This window comes from Microtus pennsylvanicus, chromosome 1 (assembly GCF_037038515.1).
Source record: "Microtus pennsylvanicus isolate mMicPen1 chromosome 1, mMicPen1.hap1, whole genome shotgun sequence".
In the NCBI taxonomy this organism is placed as follows: domain Eukaryota; kingdom Metazoa; phylum Chordata; class Mammalia; order Rodentia; family Cricetidae; genus Microtus; species Microtus pennsylvanicus.
In genome coordinates this window covers 114,655,136-114,676,832 of record NC_134579.1, presented here as the reverse complement: position 1 = coordinate 114,676,832, position 21,697 = coordinate 114,655,136, and the positions used below count along the sequence as shown (strand labels likewise).

The following is a 21,697-nucleotide window of genomic DNA, read 5'->3' as shown; positions in this document are numbered from 1 at the left end:
CAATAGTATCCCTCATACCCCGAAGGCAAGGCTATGTTCCCCAAATACTGAGGCTCTGATGGTCCTTTCCTTGTAACGTCCTTTTCTGTTGTCTTTGCTGAGCAGGAAATAGCTAGGGCCACTTCAAAGACCACTGTCTCCACAAAGTCTTTCATGCCCCATTCAGACAGCCAACACTGACCTTTATCAGGTCAGTGAGAAGGAACTCAGATCTGGATCTCCTGGGGATCCCCCAATCACCTCCAGGGGGGCTATCAGAAGAAAATTATTCTTACTAAGACAACACTGGCCTTTCCCGCTCTTTCTCTACCTGTATTCAGTACAAAATAGTATCACAGTGGACGAAGGCCAAAGCAGACAGAGAATCCAGATACCTTTAGTAAGCCAAACATTAACGAAAAAGAAAAACAATAACAACAGCAGCAGCAACCAGCAGCAGCAGCAAGAGTATAAAATCCATCCTTTTACATTTGTTTTGTTTTGGTTGTTTGCTTCAGAGAACAGACAACTCATTCAGTAAAGCCACTGCTTTACAAGCACAAGGACTTCAGTCCAGCGCCAGAGCCTATGTAAGAAAGTCCCAGGGCAAAGAGATGGCTCTTTAGGGGTTAGGAGCACCTACTGCTCTTGCAGAAGACAGGGTTCTGCTCCCAGCACTATATCATACAGCTCATAACCACCTCTAATCCCAGTTCCAGGGAATGTGACACCTCTGGCATCAGCAAGTACACGCACATACCCTATCACATATACAGAATTAATTAAAACTAAAACAGTAAATCTTTTTTTAAAAAGTGAAGCCCAGTGGCACATGCTTATAATTCCAGTGCTGAAGAGACAGAAACAGGCAGACATCTGGGGCTTGCTGGCCCAACAGCCTAGCCTAGTAGGTGAACTCTAGGCCAGAGAGAGACCCTGCCTCAAATAAACAAGGGGGATAGCACTTCCTGACGATAGACATCCAAGACTGACTTCTGTTCTCCACAAGCATGTACACACATGTACCCTCACCTACATTATACACACATGCAAACATACAAACAAGTAGTTACTATTCATAAAAAAAAAAAATACATTACTCTTGTTGGGCAGTGGTGGCACACACCTGTGAGGTAGAGGCAGGGGGATTTCTGAGTTTGAGGCCAGCCTGGTCTACAGAATGAGTTCTAGTACAGCCAGGACTACACAAAGAAACCATGCTTGAAAAACAAAAATAAACAAATAAAAAATTACTATTTATCACATATAATAAGATTATTGTTTTTCCATGAATAAAATTTTGTCAATTTACATTTTTGTTTGGGGGTTTTGTTTGTTTTGAGACACGACTGACTGTAACCCGGGCTGACCTTGAATGTTGGATTTTCTTGCCTCCACTGCAAGCATTGCGAATCCAGGTGTGCACCACCATGCCCAGCCCTGGTTTATATTTTAATGGGATGCATATGGATGAATGTGAACAACGTGAACAGCAGCAGCACTCTGAGGTCTGCTGAAGGCAAATGCAGTATGCCCCTCACAGGCTCAACGCAACGAAACCAGCAAACGTGAACAGAAAACAGCCTTCAGCCAAAATCAACCTTTCCTCCTATGAAGTTGTTTTCTCTAGGTATCCGTTACAATGACTGTAGCTAACACAAAGTTTCCTCGGATTTAAAGTGTATCAAGCCATCCTGAGCAAAAAAATACAAAACAAAACCAAAAACAAAACCAAATCAAAAACCAAACCATGAGACCTACTAGGCTGAAGCAAAGGCTGTCTAACACAGTGCGAGTCCAGCTCCTCCAGTGTTTATAGATAAGGTTTTCCTGGAGCACAATCATGATTTCTTACCATTTTGTTTGTTTTTGAGACAGGGTCTTGCTATGTAGCCCTGGCTAGCCTGGAATTCATTGTATCTACTAGATCCGCCTCGAACTCACAGAGATCTGACTCCTCTGCCTTCTTGAGTGCTGGGATTAAAAGTGTGCACCACTACACTCAAAACTATTGTTTTGCTTTAAATTATTATTGTTGTTGCTGTTGCTGTCATGTGTGTGGAATTCAGAGGACTACTTTGTGGAGTTAGCTCTTCATGTGGGTTCTGGGGATCCAACTCAGGTCATGAGACTAGGCCAACTGAGCCATCTCACGGGGGACTTCACCTGTTTGTATGCACAACTACTTCCGTATTCCAACTACCTGTGTGTAGAAGAAAAACTGACAACCTCAAAGACAAAGAAGCAGGTAAAGGGCAAGCCTTGGAACTCTCAGCCTCAACCATCTGTAAAATGGTAGTGATAGGTAGTCTTGGGGAGTGACAGTAACATGAAGCAATAGTGTGAGGGTATGTGAGGCCACAAGGTCCTCAGCCTTGAGATCTTAGCAAACAGGTATTTAGATATTAACAAAGCCGGGGCTAGACCATCAGCCTCCCTCCTCACCTCCACCAGCTTCACTACGTTGGGGTGGTCCAGCTTCTTGAGGATGGCGATCTCCTGGTACACCTGCTCGATGGGGCCCCTGGGCTGGATGCAGCCCCCTGGAGCTGGGCGAGTCCCTCGGGGTGGGGGGCGACCTGCAGGAAGCACAGGGTTAGGGCAGAGGCCTTCTGCGGAGGGGAGCTGCTAATGGGACAAAGGGTAAAGGACTTCTGGGAGTTGGGAGCAGCCTTTTCTTCATGCCTCCCCCACTACTGGAAATCAGGGAGGCGGGAGGCACCCTCCTCCTATTCACTGCCGATCCTTTTTCCCTGTCACATGCTCAAACCACAGTGAGTAAGGCTCACTGAGGACACTGGTCTGGTTCAGCTATCTCAAACGCTCTCAACATCGGGGAAAGTGGTTAGGGGTAGCTCGGCGAGTAGAGCACTTGCCTAGCACACACCAAGTCCTCGGATGGATCCCCAGTGCTGCATAAAACAGGATGTGGTGGGGTACCCTGAAACCTTAGCCTTCGGGAGGCAGAGGCAGGAAGCCCAGAAGTTCAAGGTAACCCTTGACTACACAGAAAGGAAAGGCCAGTCTCAGTTACAAGAGATACTGTCTCAAACAAAACAAACAAACAAACAAACAAAAAAACCTTCATGTAAATCAATCACTTCTCTATGGGGCTCAGTGCCCACTGGATAAAACAGACATAAACATTATTCCTCTCCTCGATGCAGGAAATGGTACATACAGTTGTACCAGAAAGCCAGGAGAAGAAACAAAAAACTGAGTCAATGAGAGAAAAATGAGACAACTCTGCCAGGATGGAGCGTTTCTCAGTCAAAAGCTGTTGACCGTGAAGCCCAACTGTGGAAGCCGCTGTCTCACACATCCTGTGTGAGGAAGCCTGGGAGGATTGCGAGCAGAACAAATGCAGCTGTGAGCACGCCTGCGCAAGGGAGCACGGGCTCAGCTGCGGGAAGGGTGTGCAAGGCAGGCCGAGGGAAGCCTCCGCCTGGAAAGTGGCCACAGGAGGCAGGAATAGTGGGGCATCTGCCAGCCATCACCCAGGAGGCTGAGCACGAGGATCCACAGCTTGAGACCAACCCCTGTACAGTGAGACCTTGTCTCAAACCAAAAGCAAGGGCCAGACGCAGTGGCAGCTGGGATTACAGGTGACTGCCAGCACCCACCTGAGCCCGGCTTTTCTGTGGGTTCTGGGTCCAAACTCCATCTTAACACTTACATGGCAAGTACCTTATCCACTGAGCCATCTCCCCAAATCCCGTATTATTTTATTTGAGAGGCAAGTCTTGCTCTCCTGAAGCTTGCAATGTAGACGAAGTTAGTCATGAATTCACAGACCCACCTACTTCTGCCTGCCAAGTGCTGGGCTTAAAGAAGTGCACTACCATGTCAGGTCCAATATTTAAGTGTTAAAAACATTCAATATTTTAAATGTGTGGAGTTTTGTTTGGTTGGTTAGTTGGTCTTTTTGAGAAAGGGTTTCTCTGTGTAGCCCTGGCTGTCCTAGAACTTGTTCTGTAAACCAGGCTGGCCTAGAACTCAGAGATCCGCCTGCCTCTGCCTCCTGAGTGCTGGGATCAAGGATGCATGTGACCACCCACCACTCAGTCAGTTTCTTTCTTTCTTTCTTTCTTTCTTTCTTTCTTTCTTTCTTTCTTTCTTTCGTTATTCTTCTTTTTCATGTGTGTGCTTTTACAAAACATGGTCCCACAGAGCTGTGGCTAGCCTTGTGTTCTGACCTTCCACTTCCTGAGTGCTGGTGTTACCAGCATGTGCACCATGCATGCTGACCCTCCTCCCTCCACTTCCTGAGTGCTGGTGTTACCGGCATGTTTACCATGCACTCTGATTATCACCACTAGGTAACTGCAGAACATTTTCATGGCTCTTTCCAAAAATCTGATTCTTTCTTCTGCTGATCTACTTTTTTTCCTCGTGGATTTGCCTATTCTTGGTATTTTATATAAACAGAATTATGTAGTAAGTGACTTTTGTCTGGTCTTTTTCACTTAAAATGCTTTCAATCAAGTAATATCAAAAATTAGGACCCTATGGTGACTGAATACTAATTTACCGGATGCATGTACATTTTACTTACTCATTGGTTGGGGGCCCCTAGGGATGTTACCACTCAATGGATAACATGAACAGTACTGCTAGCCACATGCATGTATGAGCCTTGTCTCTTGCTTCTTTTTCTTTCTCCTGGATACTAGAGAAGCTGCTGGATCCTGAGGTGTGATGACTACTGTTGTTAACTAGAAAGTCTAGAATCACCTGAGACGCCTCTTGATCGCATTAACTGAGACGGGACCCACTGTGGGTGGCACCAGTCCCTGGCTGGAATCCTGCACTATGTCAGCAGAGAAAAGGCACTGAATACTGGTGTTCATTTGTCTCTGCTTCCTGATTATGGATACAATGTAGCCAGTTGCCTAAGGCATCTGCCTCTCTGACACCCCTAAATACCAGTCACAGTGAAGTATTTCAGCCTAAGGTGGTTTTGTCAGCCTTTTGTCAGAACACCAGGCAAAGAAACTAAGACATATGGTCAGCTTTTTATTTGTTGTTTTGTTCATATCTATCTTCAGCTATTTATTTATTATTTATTTTGGCATGAATATGCCACAGAATGAATGTGGAGGACAGAGAGCAACTTGCAGGAGTCACTTCCCTCCTACCCGATGGGCCCTGGGGATCAAACTCAGATCACTGGGTTTGGTGGCAAGAGCGTTTACAGTTGAGCCATCTCTCCAGTCCTCAAATTCAGCTTTAAAACTCTTAAATAAAAATGAATTAGGACCCACAGTAAGAAGTTCAGTACTACTCTCGGGGGAAGCTCTGTGCCGGAGGTGGTCTTCCCCGAGTGGCTCTGCTGGACATTACATTCACTGGCTCTGTCTGATTTCACCTCAGTACCCACACCTGAGAACAAAGCCCACCACACTCACGTGGAAAGCCGGCCTGCCGGATCAGCTTCTTTTTGGACAGCACTTTCATCGCCTGCAGAAGGAAAGACCCCCAAGTGCAATTAAAGACAGCAGGAAGACTAGGCTCTCTCCTCTCCAAGCCTCTCACTGAGCTCCCAGGCCTTGGTGCCTCGGGACAAGGCAGTGAGAACATAGTCACAGTGGAGGAGGCTAGTACTGGAGCCGAGACAGTAACGACCCTGGAGGTTCCTGGTCAGCAGACCCAGCTGGGAACGGAGTCAGACAAGTGAGCCAGAGTGATCGATGGGCCAAGAAGGGCTCTGATGGCTGCTTGCCCAAAGTCATGTTGTTAATGTGTTGGAACCAGGGTTTGAACCTACACTGGACTGGCTCCAAAGCCTCAACTACAGGGCACTGTGTACATCTACTGCTATGGAAGGGGCAGACAGGGCAGCGCAAAGCAAGCGTATGAAAGACACTTGGTGGGTCAATCCCTTCCCTGCCCCATTTCCCCATCTGTAAAATGGGGGCATGGCTTTCTTCTAAACGGTCTAAGAGTAGCATGGGAGAACAAGTACCCAAACTGCTGGAAGCGGAGTGCTAGGAAAGAGAATTTCCTTTGGATGGGAATGGGGGTGGGGATGGTGGGGATGGGGGTACTCACATAGTACGTACTGTCATTTTCATTGTAAGCCAGCTTGACCACACCATAAGAGCCCTGGATAAAGAGAGATGCCCGTGACATAGTAGCCAGAGTGGTGCTCTGTGAGATGAGGGCTCTGACAGGCTAGACTGCAGCTCACTGGGCAAATGTACCCTGAGACTGCATTCTGTGGGACTTACCATTTTTGCAGTCTAAATTCGCTGCTAACATTTAAATGGGAAAAACTAACATAAAAACCCAGGTTTGAATAACCTGTCCAAACACAGAACTTATATCCATACAAAAAGAATTTACCACGCCACCCCGCTTTCATGCCTACCTGCTTCCCTCACGGAGCCACGCTTCCTATGGTCTTACAGTTAGCATACGTTGGCCAGTGAGGTCACTAACTTATCTTCTGTTAGCATTTCACTTTTTAGCCCCTACTAAATGATACTAACAAAAACAAATAAAAGGGGCTGAAGAGATGGCTCAGCAATTAAGAGCACTTGCTGCTCTTCCAGGAGACGCAGGTCAATTCCCAGCATTCACACGGCAGCTCACAACTCTCCGTAACTCCAGTTCCAAGGAACCCAACACCCATGGCAAAACACCAACGCACATTAAAGAACAAAACAAAACAAAAAACAGATGTCAAGGTCTCTTGATGGGGAGCACCATATCAATTTAGGATTTCTCTGCAAGTTTTCTGAATTTTTGCAGAAACACATCTATATTTAAAATAAGCAAATAAATGAGGTTAGGTGTGGTGATGCACACTTTTAATCCCAGTTGCTGGGAGGCAAAGGCAGGTGGCTCTCTGTGAGTCTGAGGCCATCTTGATCTACATTATAAGTCCTAGACTAGCCAGGACTCCACAGTAAGACCATGTCTCAAAAAGGCATTTTTTTAAAAAAATAAGGCTGGTGAGATGGCTCACTAGGTAAAACATGAATTCAAATCCCTAGCACTGACATAAAAAGCCAGGTGTGGTAGCACACACCTATAATCCCAGTGTTGGGAGGGGTGGGCAACAACAGAAGGATATCTGGGGCTTGATGGTCAGCTAGTCTTGCAGTCTATGAGCTTCAGGTTCAGTGAGAGATCATGTCTCAAAGAATAAGGTGAAGAGGTACTGAGGAAAAACAGCTGACATCAACCTTTAGCCTACATACATACATACATACTACACACACACACACACACACACACACACACACACACACACACTTTTTATTACCCTTTTACCCCACCAGTCTTGCTTCCAAATTTCCCTCTCCTCTTCCCACCAGCTCTACTGGTTCCCTCTGGAGTGTCAGGGACATCCCTGGTCAAGTTACAAAGGTGGCCCAGCTCCTAGGACATTTACCTTTCCAATTTCATCCTTCAGTGTATACTGATTCAGCTGCACGCAGTCCTGGAAAGCAAGGAAGGGCACAAATGAGATGATTCTCAAAGGAGCCAAAGACAAGTATGTCACAAATAAATGCATATATGCAATCAGGATCAAGTTCATAGAGAGTTGCAGGAGTTGGGAGGCTGAGGCAGAGAATCCAGACTTCAAGGCCAGCATTGGTTACTTAGCAAGTCTGAAGGTAACCTAAGCTATGACTACAAAAATCAAGAAACAACCCTGTTCTCCCACCCAAAACAAAGAGTTTGTGGAATGGAGAGATGTTTGGGTGGTGAAGGGCTTGCCAGAAGAGCATGAAGACCTGAATTTGATCTAAGAAGCTACATAAAGCAGGCAGGTATGGTGCTGCACACCTGAAGACCCAGCATTGGGAAGGAGGAGACAGGAGGATACTTGGGGCTCACTGGCCAGCCAATCTAACCAACAAACTCTAGGTCCCAGTGGGAGACTCTACTATAAAAACAAGATGGCCCTTATCTATAACTTCAGAGGAGGTTAATATCTGGTCTCCACATGCATTCACACACATGTAGACCTGTGCATACATGACCACACATACACAAATCAACATACAAAGAGTATATATATTATCAAACTCAGCACATTGTACATGCTAGACAAAGACTTCACCACTAAGTTGCAGCCTCGGCTACATAGCTAAGGTCCTGTGTCGGAAAGAAAAGGAAAGGGGTGGGAGAAGGGAGGGGAGGGAGGAGAGGGACAAGGAAGGAGATCCAAAAATTACATATTAAAGACTGAGCAGATTGTATTTATATATTTAGGAATATGTATAGATGTAACAACAACTGAAGAAAAAGAGGCCATGAATTAGAGCGAGATCAGGGTTGGGGGTACAAGGGAGAGGTTAAAGAGAGGAAAGGGAAGGGGGAAGTGATATAATTTTAAAACATAGAGGATTATTATTAAAAATTGAGCAAAAGGCCAGGTGGTGGTGGCACACACTTTTAATCCTAGAACTCGGGAGGCAGAGGCAGGAGGATCTCTGTGGATTCGAGACTAGCCTGGTCTACAAGAGCGAGTTCCAGGACAGCTAGGGCTGTGACACAGAGAATTCCTGTCTTGGAAAAAAAAATTGAACAAAAGATCCAAACAAGAGTTTTTCTAAAGATAGATAAATGGTTAATAAACATGAAGAGTCACTGGGGAAATGTATATGAAAGCCATATCAGGCCAGCTAATAAAGACAGGTGCTGAACTTCCCACATGGCTGCCAAACCAAAAGGGGGCCAGCAGGCAGCGTCTCGTATACTCGAGGCTGGTCTCAAACCTGATATTTAGATGAAGAGTGGATGGCTTAGAGCCATAGTGTGATGGCGCACACCTTTAATCCCAGCACTCCGGAGACAGAGGCAGGCAGTCTCCGAGTAGAGACGCTTCTCTCTACAGCGAGGAACAGCTAACGCAGACCAGACATATAACTGGTCCAAGTGCTGAGAGTGAGTGACTGCTGAGAGTGGGCGCTAAGCCCTGAACGGGAAACCTGCAGCGCCTCTCTCCACCAAGGCTCTGAATGTACCTCAGGAGGGGACAGAAGACAATGTAACAGCTGGAGAACAGGGAGGACTGCTGGGAAATACTGTCGTTAGGATATGACACGGCCACTGTTCACGACCTGACTGTAGCCATGGTTACCACACAAGATCAATCCAACAAGATCAGTCAATATTCTAGAAGACAGCACTAACTCGACTTAATGGGTTACCAAAAAAGAAAAAAGGAGAGAGAGAGAGAGAAAGAGAGAGAGAGGACATGAAGGGGACAGGGGGATGTGTTGAGAGTGTACTGAGAGAGAAGTAGGGGATAGATGTTGGGTGGATATTGACGCACAATTAACAAAAGCTCAGAGACTGATATTGGGGTTCAACCTGAAGACCCGAAAAGCAAAGCAGCCAGTCACTGGCTCTTATCTCGACCAGTCTGAAAATGGCGATCCTGCCTCCAGGAATCTCAAAATGAGACAGCTTGAGAGCTGTCTCTTCCCATTTTATAATCCTCTCTAGGGCTCAGATTAAAAGCGTGCACCAGTGATATTAAAGACATGCACCACCCAGTTTCTATGGCAACTAGTGTGGTTACTGGGATTAAAGATGTGTGTCACACTGCCCGATCTGTAAGGCTGACCAGCAGGGCTGTTTTACTTTTCTGATCCTCAAACAAGCTTTATTTATTCAAATACAAATGAAATGCCACGACAGGATATGATTAAGATATAATGTTGAACCAGTCGGTGGTAGCACACGCCTTTAATCCCAGCATTCCTTGGGAAGCAGAGGCTGGTGGATCTCTGTGAGTTTGAGGCCAGCCTGGTCTATAGAGCCAAGTGTCAGAATAGGCACCAAAGTTACACAGAGAAACCCTGTCTCGAAAAAACAAAACAAAAAGATACGTTGAAATGTATGAAATTGTCAAAGAATAAACAAAAGACATTCTGTTAGAAAAACCTGGTACAGGGCTGGAGAGGTGGTTCAGTGGTTAAGAACACTGACTGCTCTTCCAGGGAACTTGGGCTCAATTTCTAGCACCCACAAGCTCACAGCTGTCTGAAACTCCAGTTCCAGGGGATCCAACACCCTCACACAGACACACACGCATGCAAAAGCCAATGCACATAAAAGTAAATTTAAAAAGAAAAGGGGGGGAGCCTGATCGATACTTGGCTGGAATGCACAGAACTGCCCAGAAATGCCCTTAAAGAGCGCTCCTGTCTTCATCTGCCTACATTACCAAGAGGAGCTAGAGGTGGAACACTGGGCTTGGCACAGGTGAGCAACAGCCTACCAGTTGTTTTCTTCTTTTTTTTTTAAAAAGATTTATTTATATATTATTTATTCATAAAGTGTTCTGTCTGCATATATGTCTGCAGGTCAAAAGAGGGCACCAGATCTTACTATAGATGGTTGTAAGCCACCATGTGGTTACTGGGAATTGAACTCAGGACCTCTGGAAAGTAGCCAATAATCTTTTTTGGCAGGGTGGGGGGTTTCGAGACAGGTTTCTCTGTAGCTTTGGAATCTGTCCTGGAACTAGCTCTTGTAGACCAGGCTGACCTCAAACTCACAGAGATCCACATGCCTCTGCCTCCCCAGTGCTGGGATTAAAGGCGTGCGCCACCACTGCCCGGCCCTAGCCAGTGCTCTTAACTGCTGAGCCATCTCTCCAGCCCCCCAGTTGTTTCGATATAAAAAGAACCAACAACAGCAAGGCATGGTGGCATCATGCCCTCAGGAGGCAGAGGCGGGTGAGTGTGAGGCCAGTCAGGATACAATGAGATCATGTTCCAAAAAAAATTAAATAAATAAATTGCTAGTACAGACGTCCCTCAGTGTCTGTAGGGATTGGTTGCAGAACTCTGAAAATACCAGGCACGCGAGAGCTCAAGTTCCTTAAATAAGATGGCACAGCGCTGTTTCAGTACAGAATATAATCTTTATACAGCCTTTCTTATTTACATTTTGGCACTAGGAAGTTGAGACAACCTGTTTGGTCTGAAGCTCACTATACAGCTTAAGCTGGTCTTGATCTTGTGATGATCCTCCTGTCTCTGCCTCCGGAGTTCCGGGATGACAGGTGCAGTCCTTCACACCCAGCCCTCTTCCCTCACATCTTAACTGTTCAGTGTGTGTGTGTGTGTGTGTGTGTGTGTGTGTGTGTGTGTGTGTGTGTGTGTGTGCGTGTGTGTGTGTCAGTGTAAGATGTCCTCACAGGTCAGAAAAGGGCACAGATTCTCTGGAGTTGGAGTTAAAGGTGGTTGTGAGCCTCCATGTGGGTGCTGGGAATAGAACTCAGGGCCTCTGTAAAAGCAGCCACCCCTCTCCCGCTGCTCCCAAACACATACTTTAAATCATTTCCAAGTTCCTTATATACTTAATACAATGTCAGTGTTATGTAAGTCATTCTACTCTAGGGCTCGGAGGCAGTAACTATTTAAATTATCATTTAATGACAAGAAAAAAATAGCCTGCACAGGCTCATACAGTTGCAAATCTTTTTCTTCGGAATATTTTCAAGGTTGGCTGGATCTGTAGCTATCGGGGCCAAGAGCGTATCCAACGGCACAGATGAATCTCAGAATCATTATGCTGGAGAAGACACTCAGCTAAAAGGGAGCGCGCAGGCAGTGGACCTGTTTACATAAAATCCTACAACGTGCAAACTCATCTGAAACGTTGGAAAAGGCAGTTCAGAATGCCGGCAGCAGCCGCGCACACCTGTCATTCTGCATTTAAGAGGCTGAGGAGGGACATGCTAGCCAGCCTGGGCTACATAGTGCAATCCTGTCTCAAAGAAACCAAACAAACATGGTTCAACAGCCGATGGAGAGGTGGCTACCCAGCTATGGGAGACATTCTCAGGCAACCAGGAGTAGTCAAAGAGAAGAGTTAGTGTTTGTGCAGCTGAAACGCAAACGCGAAGGGATTGATTTAAGACTTCATGCCAGTACCTTAAGCTCCACTGCCCTTCACCTCACCCTCCCAGCCCCACCCAGCCCATCACAGCTCACGAACCTGCAAACCTGTGATGGAGACGTGGTGTGACTCCACCGTGGGCCGCCGGGGCATCCGCGGGGAGGTCTGTGGGGAACTGGACGGCGAGTAGGACAGGGATGGGCAGATGCAGCGTCCATTCATGTCCAGGCTGCTGCCGGATGCGGGCCCAGCCTGGGATCGCTCCTGCAGGGACATCTTACGACCAGAAAGTAGGGGCCGTGCCTCGGATTCTGAGGCATCAAGGGGCAGTTCCTGGTCATCAGCCTCCAGAGGCTGGTCCCGGGCCAGGCTGAGGTCCACACCCTGGCCTGGCTCACACTCCGTGACCACAATGAAGGATTCCATGCCCAAGTGGATGCTCAAGGATGAGAGTCCCCGCAGGGCCTCGCAGGGCTTCTGGCTTTCCCGGCTGCCACCCCCACTTCCCAGCTCATCCTGGGGGGCCGCCCGGTCGCTGGTGGGCTGGCTAGAGACACATGATGACATGGTGTGTATACCAACTTCATCCGCCAGACCGGAGCACTTCCATCGGCAGCACAGCTGCCTGCAGAAAGAGAAAAGGGGTCAGCCAGGCAGGGAGAGGAAAACAGGTTGCTCTTCTGGACCAGGCTAGCATCTGATTTGTGCACATGTCCAGCATCCTTAACACCCACAGTCCAGCACGGTGGTGTAAGACTGGGAAAGTTGAGGCAAGACTCTGTCTCAAAACAAGCAAATGTGCAGCCAGTTGTGGTAGTCCACACCTAAAATCCCAGCACTCAGAAGGTGGGAACAGGAGTTCAAGACCTGCCTAGACTACACAACAAGAGCTATATTTGAAAAGAGAAAATATTGCAAAACAGGATGTAATGTGATCTCCCAGTCTACACAATAATAATAATAATAAATGCATCCTTTGAAGGCTGGAAAGAATGTTCTGTGGTAAACAACACTTGCTACTCTTCCAGAGGACTTGTGTTTGATTCCCAGTACTGCACTCGTATGGTGCCTTACAGCCATCAGTAACTCCAATTCCATGGGGAATTGATACCCGCTTCTGGTCTCCAAGAACATCAGGCACACACATGGTGCACAGACATATGTAGGTAAAAGTATTCATGCACATAAAAAATTTTTTTAAGTTAAAAAAAGCAATGTTTTCTTTGTATTCCTTCTCACGTAACGTGACAAGGAATCCAAACTCAATTCCTATAAAAGCAAGTATAAGGAACCCCAAGAGATCCCACACAGGCCCTTAAGGATTGGCAGCTACTTGCTGTGCTGCTCAGCAGGGATCTGAATCTACCACGGTCTAGTTCCCCAATCCTAACTTTTCCTTCCCTCAATCAAGAATCTATAGGGGCTGAACAGCAGAAAACAAAACACACACACAAACAAACAAAGACCCTCTCCACCACAGTTTTTTGTTGGTGGTAGTAGTGGTTTTTAATTTTTTTTAAATAATAGCAATTGTGAATATTATTATTGGTTTTGGGGGTTCTTTTTGTTTTATTTTGTTTTGAGACAGGGTCTCTCTGTGTAGCCCTGGTTGACCTGGAACTTGCTCTGTAGACCAGTCTAGCCTCAAACTCAGCGATTTGCCTGCCTCTGTGCCTCCCAAGTGCTGGGATTAAAGGTGTGCACCACGCCACTAACCAGCTTTAAAATTATTTTATCTTATGTGTATGCCTGTTTTGCGTGTGTGTGTGTGTGTGTGTGTGTGTGTGTGTGTGCCCAAGAGTCCAAAAGAGGACACTTAAGTCACAGAACTGGAATTATGGGTGGCTGTGAGGTGCCATGTGAGTGCTGGAAACTGAACCCAGGTCTTCTTACCCAATAAGCCATCTCTCCAGCCCTCCAACCTTGTTTTTGGAAACAGGGTTTCTCAGTAGAAACTGGAGTCTCCAAGCAGGTCAGACTGGCTGGTGAGCACTGGGGTCAAACTCAGATGGCTGGCTGAGAAATCTCTGAAGCGCCTGGTTGACTTTTTTTAACTAGTAAAATTATCAGGTGCTGAAGAGACGGCTCAGCAGTTAAGAGACCTACTGGTCTTGCAAAGGACCCGAGTTTGATTCCCCAGAACCCATGTTGGGTACCTCAAAATTACCTCTAACTCCAGTTCCAAGGGACTTGATGCCTTTGGGTGCCATAGGTACCCCCAACACATACACACACAGTTGTTTTTTTTTTAAGAGTTAGTAATTACTGAAATAGCTTTTAGATGCTAGGTAGGCTAAATGAAACCCTTCTGCCTGTATCTTCCACGCTGCACTGTGCCATGACTGAGGCAGGCAGCATCCTGGATGTGCTGTCACACCTCTGTGTTGTAAGGGGGCGGAGCTCCAGGTCAGCCCGGGCTATAGACAGAGCCAATAGGCTGAGGAGATGGCTCAGGGGTAAGAGTGACTGCCCTACAAGCACAAGGACCTGAGTTCAAAGCCCCAGCACCACCTAAGAAACCAAGATAACTGCCTGCAGGTGGTTTCTCAAGAGTTAGCAACTTTTCATGTGGTCCATTCCTAAGAGCACACCCAACCAGTCCCAGTCGCTGCAGCTGAGAGGGAAGCAGCAAATGAGCAGATGAGCAAAGTGTGGTTCACACAAACAGTGGAAAACTACAAAGCCATAAAAGGGCCAGAAGCACTGGCAATGGTTACAACACAGATGAAAGATGAAAACAGCATGCCAAGTGCAGGGCCAGTCCCAAGAGCCCGTATGTATTGCGTAATTCCATGGAAATGAAATTTCCATACTTGGCAAATCCACAGAGGCCATGGAGCACTCTAGCGCCAATACAGGGACTGCTTAATGGGTGCAGGGCTTCATCTTGGTGAAGATGTCATCGAACTGACAAGTAATTTCACAACCCCGTGCTTATACTAAATGCAATGAACGGCATGGTAGCGCATGCCTTTATTTCCAGTACCCCAGAGACAGAGGCAGGAGGATCTCTGTGAGTTCCAGGCCATTCTGGTCTTTATAATGAGCTCCAAGCAAGCCAGAGTGAGAACTGTCTCAAATTTAAAAGAAAAAAAAAAGGCTAATTAGAGGCTGGATGCAGCATGAAGCTTGATGGCAAACCTCCTAACTAGGGTTGGAGAAGCTCTACCCCCAGCACTGTGCCTCCCCCCAAAAAATCATTTTTATGTCACATGAACTTTTATATCAATGAGAGAGAGAACAGACTGACTCGTACCTTCGCCATGGCTGGGACAGAGCTTTGGCTTTTGCTCACGTGTCTTGACAAATGTCCCAGGCACAGCTGGAGCTAAGTCAGTGCATCCACAAAGGTGATGGCAGCTGTGTGCTAATCAAGGAGGCTCTCTCGAGGTGCTGGGAGAACAGTGGGTACTGGCAGAGATTTGAAGGCCACTCTGGTAGAAAAGAATCTTGAGAGGAAGGTGTAAAAGTGTCAGACAGTCAGGACTCCCTAAAGGACCCAGCAGAGACACAATACTGTTGCTGGGCCCTCTGGGAACTGTCCATTCAGAATTACTTGCAAAACATCTACTGTGTCAGGCAAGGTGGCTGGGAATCCTCCAATCAGAAAAGCCTTGGCAGCCAGGCGGTGGTGGCGCATGCCTTTAATCCCAGCATTCGGGAGGCAGAGACAGGCGGATCTCTGTAAGTTCGAGGCCAACCTGGTTTACAAGAGCTAGTTTCAGGACAGGAACCAAAAGCTATGGAGAAACCCTGTCTCAAAAAAAAAAAAAAAAAGCCTTGGCATTCCCATTTGTGTTCATGTGTTCTCATGATTTAGAAGAAAAAAAGTGGTGGTTTCTGTTTATTTTTACTTATTTATTTATTGGTTTCTTTTTGTTGTTTGTTTGTTTTTTAAGACAAGGTTCCTCTGTGTAGCCCTGGCTGTCCTAGAACTTGATCTGTAGACCAGACGGACCTCAAAATTCAGAGATCCACCTGCTTCTGCCTCCCAAGCGCTGTGACTAAAGGCATGCGCCACCACTGCCCAGCTGTTTACTTAAGAGAGAGAAAAAGAACATAAAGGTGGGTGGGTATGGAGGACATGTGAGGAACTGAAGGAGGAAAAAATGATAAAAATATACTGTATGATTTTTATTTTTAATAAAGAAAAACAAGGGGCTGGGGAGATGGTTCCGTGGGTAAGAGTACTACTTGCTGCACAGCACGAGGGCCTGAATTCCAATCCTGGCGTGAACTTAAATTAAAAGCTAGGTGTCACCTAAGTGCACTATGAGAGCAAAGGCAGGAGGCTGGCTGAGGCCCGCTGACTGCCAACCGAGCTCCAGGGTCAGTCTCGTCCGAAGGGAATACGGTAGAGTGACAGAGCAGAACACCCAACGTCCTCTTCATGCACACACACACACACACACACACACACACACACACACACACACACGTGCACACACCCAAAAGAACCACAACAAACTCAACCATGTGACAAGATACTCAGCCTAGTGAACAGCAAGGGAAGTACACACTCAAACCTCAAGCAAACGCTGGCAGTTCCTCAGACAGTGAACCATGGAATTCTTGCGTGGCCAGTAATTCCTCTCAATAGTATGCACTCAAAAACCAGAAAGGAGGGGTTCAGTCAGACCCTTGCATAACAAGAGTGAGAGCATCACCAGTCACAACTGCCAAAAGGCGGAAACAACCCTATGTCCATCCAAGGATGCGTGGACACAGAGAACGGGGTAAGGTCACGTAAGGGTCACGAGAAGACAAGTCTGACTTACAAGGTGGTGGAGAAGGACCCTGAAGACATGCTAAGTGAAATGAGCCAACGCTAACTGGTGACCAGTGAGCAGCAGCCATAATGGTCAAATTCACACAGCAAGAAACAGAACAGGGCTAGGGTGGGGCTGAGTGGGTGGAGTGCCCAAACTGCTGCACAGAGGCCTGGGCTCCACCTCCAGCACTGCAAAAACTGCAGGTGGTGGTGCTCGCTGGTTCTATCACTAGGCAAACAGGCAGGTGGGAGCAGAAATACAAGGTCAGCTTCAGTGAGTCTGAAGCTAGCCCAGACTACAGGAGAGCCTGCACGTTGAACAGGAAGGAAAGAAAGCACAGTGAGGGGAGAGGAGAACAAGGAGGTCCCAATTAAAGGGAGGAGCCCAACACAGTGGACATACGTAATGCCACAGGGCTGTACATGGTGAGTATGGCTCATTTTCACTGGGTGATTAGGCGTATGTTTTATGATGTTATGTGTGTCTGTGTTACAGAAGTGCAGGTGTCCTAGGGACCAGAAAGGGCATGGCATCCCTGTAGCTGGAGTAACAGGCAGTTTGAGCCACCAGACTTGGGAGGTGGGAACTGATCTCAAACCCCGCGCAAGAATACAGTGAGCTCTTAACTGCTGAGTCACCTCTCCGGCCCCAAAATGAATGTCCAGAAGAAAGTAAGCAGCCATGATAGGAACGAAGAAGCCACACTTCAGAGCACCAAGGACGGCATCGTTAGCTCTGCCCCTGCCCTGGCCTCCCTGCCAATGGGTGTGTCTACCCAAGTTCCACATTCGCTGCAGTCTGGGATGCCCCTGCCCTGGCCTCCCTGCCAATGGATGTGTCTACCCAAGTTCCACATTCGCTGCAGTCTGGGATGCCCCTGCCCTGGCCTCCCTGCCAATGGGTGTGTCTACCCAAGTTCCACACTCGCTGCAGTCTGGCTGCTGTTACTCTACATATTTTTTTGTGATCCTCATCTTCTAAGCAGAGGAAGGCAGGACCCTGGACTCCATAGCTTGGGCCTATGCTTTTCCTAGCTTGCTTTAGCCGCTCTCTGCCTCAGTTTCCCCATCTTTAAGATGGTCATGAGGAGCAGATGAGCCATGTAATCAGAATACACGACTAATGTGCTGAAAAGCTATCCTTTCAACGCAATGCCTAAACACAGTGGGTCTGCATTCCAGAATGTTCCGGAGTGACTGCTGCCCTGGGGAGCCCACCTTCTCTCGTGTGGATTCCGACACTCTGGTCCAGCCACCCTCAGGACAGGAGGTCTGTCCTTCCTCCAAGAGCTCTTTTGTTGGGTCTACAAGTGTTCCTGGAAAGAAAGCCAGACTTGGCAGTGCCTGCGGTAGTCAATGGGGATTTTTTTTTTCTTGCCAACAAAAAAACAATTGCTTATCGATCTCTACTCCAGGCCAAGGACACCAAGCAGTCCACCCCCAACAAAGCTGCTTTTAATCAAGTCTCTTTGGCCAGCCAGTGTCTGGCCTGGGCCTCCCTCGCCACCGCCTCTGACGCAGGCTTGGCCTTCAAGGTCTGAAGGAGGAGAACAGAAGCATTCAGACCCAAGTTAGGGCTGCCTGTGAAGACCCAGATCTAGGGAAGAGATGAACAAAGACCAGGAGGGCTGTGTAAAAGGATCCCGCCCCGTTCCCACAGACTAAGCCAGTGTTCTGAATTGTTGGGCCAGAGACCCTATGGGAATCTAATGAAGCCACCAAGATGCCTCTAGCAGAAAACTGCACATAAAGACAGTAGCTTAGCATAAAAGACTACTGAAGTCACACTAAGCCCAGCAGGCACCAGGCACAGAGTAACTCTGCTTGGTTGTGTAATTCCCATAGGACAAGCCCTCTGCAAGGAGGGGCAGTGATCGGAACACAGGATTGAAGAGGACCTTCCCACAAAGCTGCCCGGGTTTGGCAAAGCGCCAGCAGTCTGGCCTGGCAGTTCCCCATGAATCACAAGCACTGCCCCGCCCAGAAGGCCCCCCTCACTCCAGGGTACCCAGTGGAGCCACCAGACCCTTCCTGGAGCAGATGGAGCCAGTCCCCGGCCAGGATGAGAGAAATGTTCCTTCCTGTGCCAGAAAGCCAAGTGGCACAGGCCCACAGGAAATGCCTGGCCATTTCCATTTCCTGGGGGCCATTTCCAACCAGCAACTGCCACCTGCCAAACGCTGAGCTGAGCCACCATGGGGTTGGGGCTGGAAGACAACTCAGTGACACATCTTCCTCAGAGTCCCTCGGGGTTCTCAGACCCCTCTTCCCTAGCACTCCAGGACCAAAAAAAAAAAAAAGGATCAAGAGCCTACCAGGATTAAGAGACTAAGAACTATGTCAGTCCGGGAGTCAGGAAAGGACCTACACAGCCACATCCTCTCTCACCTGGGGAAACTGAGGCCCTAAAGGAAATTCATTCATTCATTTGTTCTTTTAATAAGCAATTAAGCTTGAAGCTCAATTGGTAGAGTTCTTTCCAGGCATGTAAGAGCCCTGTCTTCAATCCCCAGCACTGCATAAACCAGGCATAGGAGTGCATGCTGTAATACTATGGAAGTAGAGGCAGGAACATTAGAAGCTGTTCAAGGTCTCAAGGTTTATCCTCAGCTACACAGCAAATTTGGGGTGGAGGACATGGTTTTTACAAGACAGGGTTTCTCTGTGTAGCCCTGGCTGTCCTTGGAACTCACTTTGTAGAGCAGGTCGGCCTTGAACTCAGAGACCCACCTGCCTCTGCCTTCCGAGTGCTGGGACTGGATTAATGGTGTGCACCACCACCACCACTCTACACAGCAAATCTGAGGCCAGCCAGGGCTACACAGCGAGAACACATTTCAAAAAACAAACACAGAACCAAATGGTCAAAGAAAAACTCCAAGCGATTATGGAGAAGCTACTGTGTGGTTTCTGTCACAAGGGACCAGCAACCTCATGAAAGATTTAAAAGGAGGTGCCCGGGTGCCACAGTGCACAGTGTACTGGACAGCCAGACCAGTACACAAGAGAACAGAAGAGAGGCAGCTGACGATGAAGAAGGAGGAAGCTGGGGGTCAAGGAAGGCTGTCCTGGGAAATACTTTTCTTTTCCTTTTAATTAAAATTTTAAAAAGAATTGAGATAGGGCATGTGGCACTGTGTGGCAGGGCTAGCTTTGTGACCCTCCTGCCTCAGCCTCCTACCTGTTAGGATTATAGGTGTGTGCAACCACAGCTAGTCAGCCAACCACCTTGCCAAGCAAACAAAAACGAGGAGGAGACTAGGGAGATGGTTCCCCAGTAAAATGCCTGCTGTACAAGCATGAAGACCTAGAGTTCTTAGGCCCACAGCACCCTCATAAAAAGCTGGGTGTGACTGCCAACTGCCAGTGTACGGCCAAGGTCAGGCGGAAGGCCATGTTCCATGGCCTCCTTTTCCCCACATCCCACATCTCATAACCTACTTCACCATCACAAGTGGCTGAGCCTATAACTCCAGCTTTAAGAGTCAGGCAATGTTAGCAGTCTAGGCACACACCTCCATGGTCATCTGTCCTAAATTCTCCACTTTACCAATAGCAAACAAAGGCTCAAAAGATTCACTAGAACCGGCAAGATGGTTCAGTGGGTAAGGACTGCGGCCAAGTCTGATGACCTGAGTTTGATTCCTGGAACCCTGATGGTGGAAGGTGCTGTGGGATAATGCTCTTGTACACTGTAAAGATCTGTCACTCATATTGGTTTAATAAAACACTGATTGGCCAGCAGTCAGGCAGGAAGTATGGGGGGGGGCAACCATACTAGGAGAATTCTGGGAAGAGGAAAAGCAGGGAGTCAGTCACCAGCCAGATGCAGAGGAAGCAAGATGAGAATGCTTTACTGAGAAAAGGTACCAAGCCACATGGCTAGAAATAGGTAAGAATTATGGGTTAATTTAAGTTGTAAGAACTAGTTAGTAATAAGCCTGAGCTAATGGGTCAAACAGTTTATAACTAGTATAAGCCTCCGTGTGTTTCTTTGGGACTGAATGGCTGTGGGATTGGGTGGAACAGAAACCTGTAGATGGCTACAGGAAGGAGAGAACCAAATCCCAAGTTGTCCTTTAACCTTCACATTCATACTGTAATATGACCACTCACACGTGCACACACACATGTATGCACACACACAAAACGTAAAATTTTTTAAAAAGTTGCTGCTTTACCTAGAATCACAGTAGGTTCAAGTAGAGCTAAAATGAGCCAGTTTTGTTTTTTGCTTCACCGAGGTGCCTCAGGTGTAACTCAGGGTTCCTGCACATGAAGAGCAAGTACTTGACCATGGTACCATAGCCAACTGTCCTCATCTGTATTTTCCAAGGACGGAAAGCCTTGTGAAGTTCACAAACTGTGTCCTGAGTAAGTACAGGCTGGGTCAAAATCTTAACAAAGAGGCTGGCATAGGCCATGTCGCTGCCTTCCCGGGAACTCAGTCTATATGAGGGGACACCAAAGGCAGCAGCCTCCAACTGTACCAAGAACAAATGCCCGGACTTGGCCTAGAGACATGGCTTGATTAACTGGAGAGTGAGGTTTTTAATTCACTGCTGAATTCTCAAGCCTAGAACTTTCTAGAACACAGCTGGCATTCAGCAAACGTAAGCTGGAGGGTGTGTATTTCAAACATCCCAAGGCCAGTCAGAAGGTCAGACGCTGTCTTTAGCTGGCCTAGAGTCTACATTCCTTTAGTCTTGAGAACTGCAGCCCTTTATTCTGGGAACACATCCTTCTATGAGAGGCAGACCCGTGGAGCCAACCCCATCACCAGTTTCAGGGTCTCATCCATGACTCAAAACTGCCCAACTGGGCATCAACTACTCTGGCCAAGTGATGGATTCAAGAGAACATACATAACCCAGTGTCATCTACTGTACTGGGTCTTACTCTGCGATTTTTTTTTTAAGCATGGAAAGGTTCTTTCTGCCAAACAGTGTTGTAAGAATATGCATTACAAGGGTGGGGGAGAACACTGCTTTAGCATGAAGTGAATCAAGAAAGAACAATGGATGGGAAACGGATTTGGTACCCAGGCTCTTCTATGCCTGGAGCCCACAGACCCCA

The 21,697-nt window shown here is 47.4% G+C and overlaps 1 protein-coding gene across 4 annotated transcripts in view; it reads right to left on the bottom strand.

Moving 5' to 3' along the window:
• The window catches only part of Camkk2 (calcium/calmodulin dependent protein kinase kinase 2), a 55,540-nt gene that overhangs the window by 27,628 nt on the left and 6,215 nt on the right, over positions 1 to 21,697 (bottom strand). For 2 of the 4 annotated variants that reach the window (XM_075979720.1, XM_075979747.1), the window contains exons 2-7: positions 15,107 to 15,299; positions 11,950 to 12,475; positions 7,379 to 7,426; positions 6,031 to 6,084; positions 5,388 to 5,439; positions 2,425 to 2,558 (exon numbers count right to left, since the gene is read on the bottom strand). In XM_075979720.1, coding sequence (XP_075835835.1) covers positions 2,425 to 2,558; positions 5,388 to 5,439; positions 6,031 to 6,084; positions 7,379 to 7,426; positions 11,950 to 12,417 — 756 coding nt within the window. In that variant the 5' untranslated portion in view covers positions 12,418 to 12,475; positions 15,107 to 15,299. The remainder of the gene's footprint in view (positions 1 to 2,424; positions 2,559 to 5,387; positions 5,440 to 6,030; positions 6,085 to 7,378; positions 7,427 to 11,949; positions 12,476 to 15,106; positions 15,300 to 21,697) is intronic. The other 2 variants (XM_075979729.1, XM_075979738.1) reach the window with 1 other exon arrangement.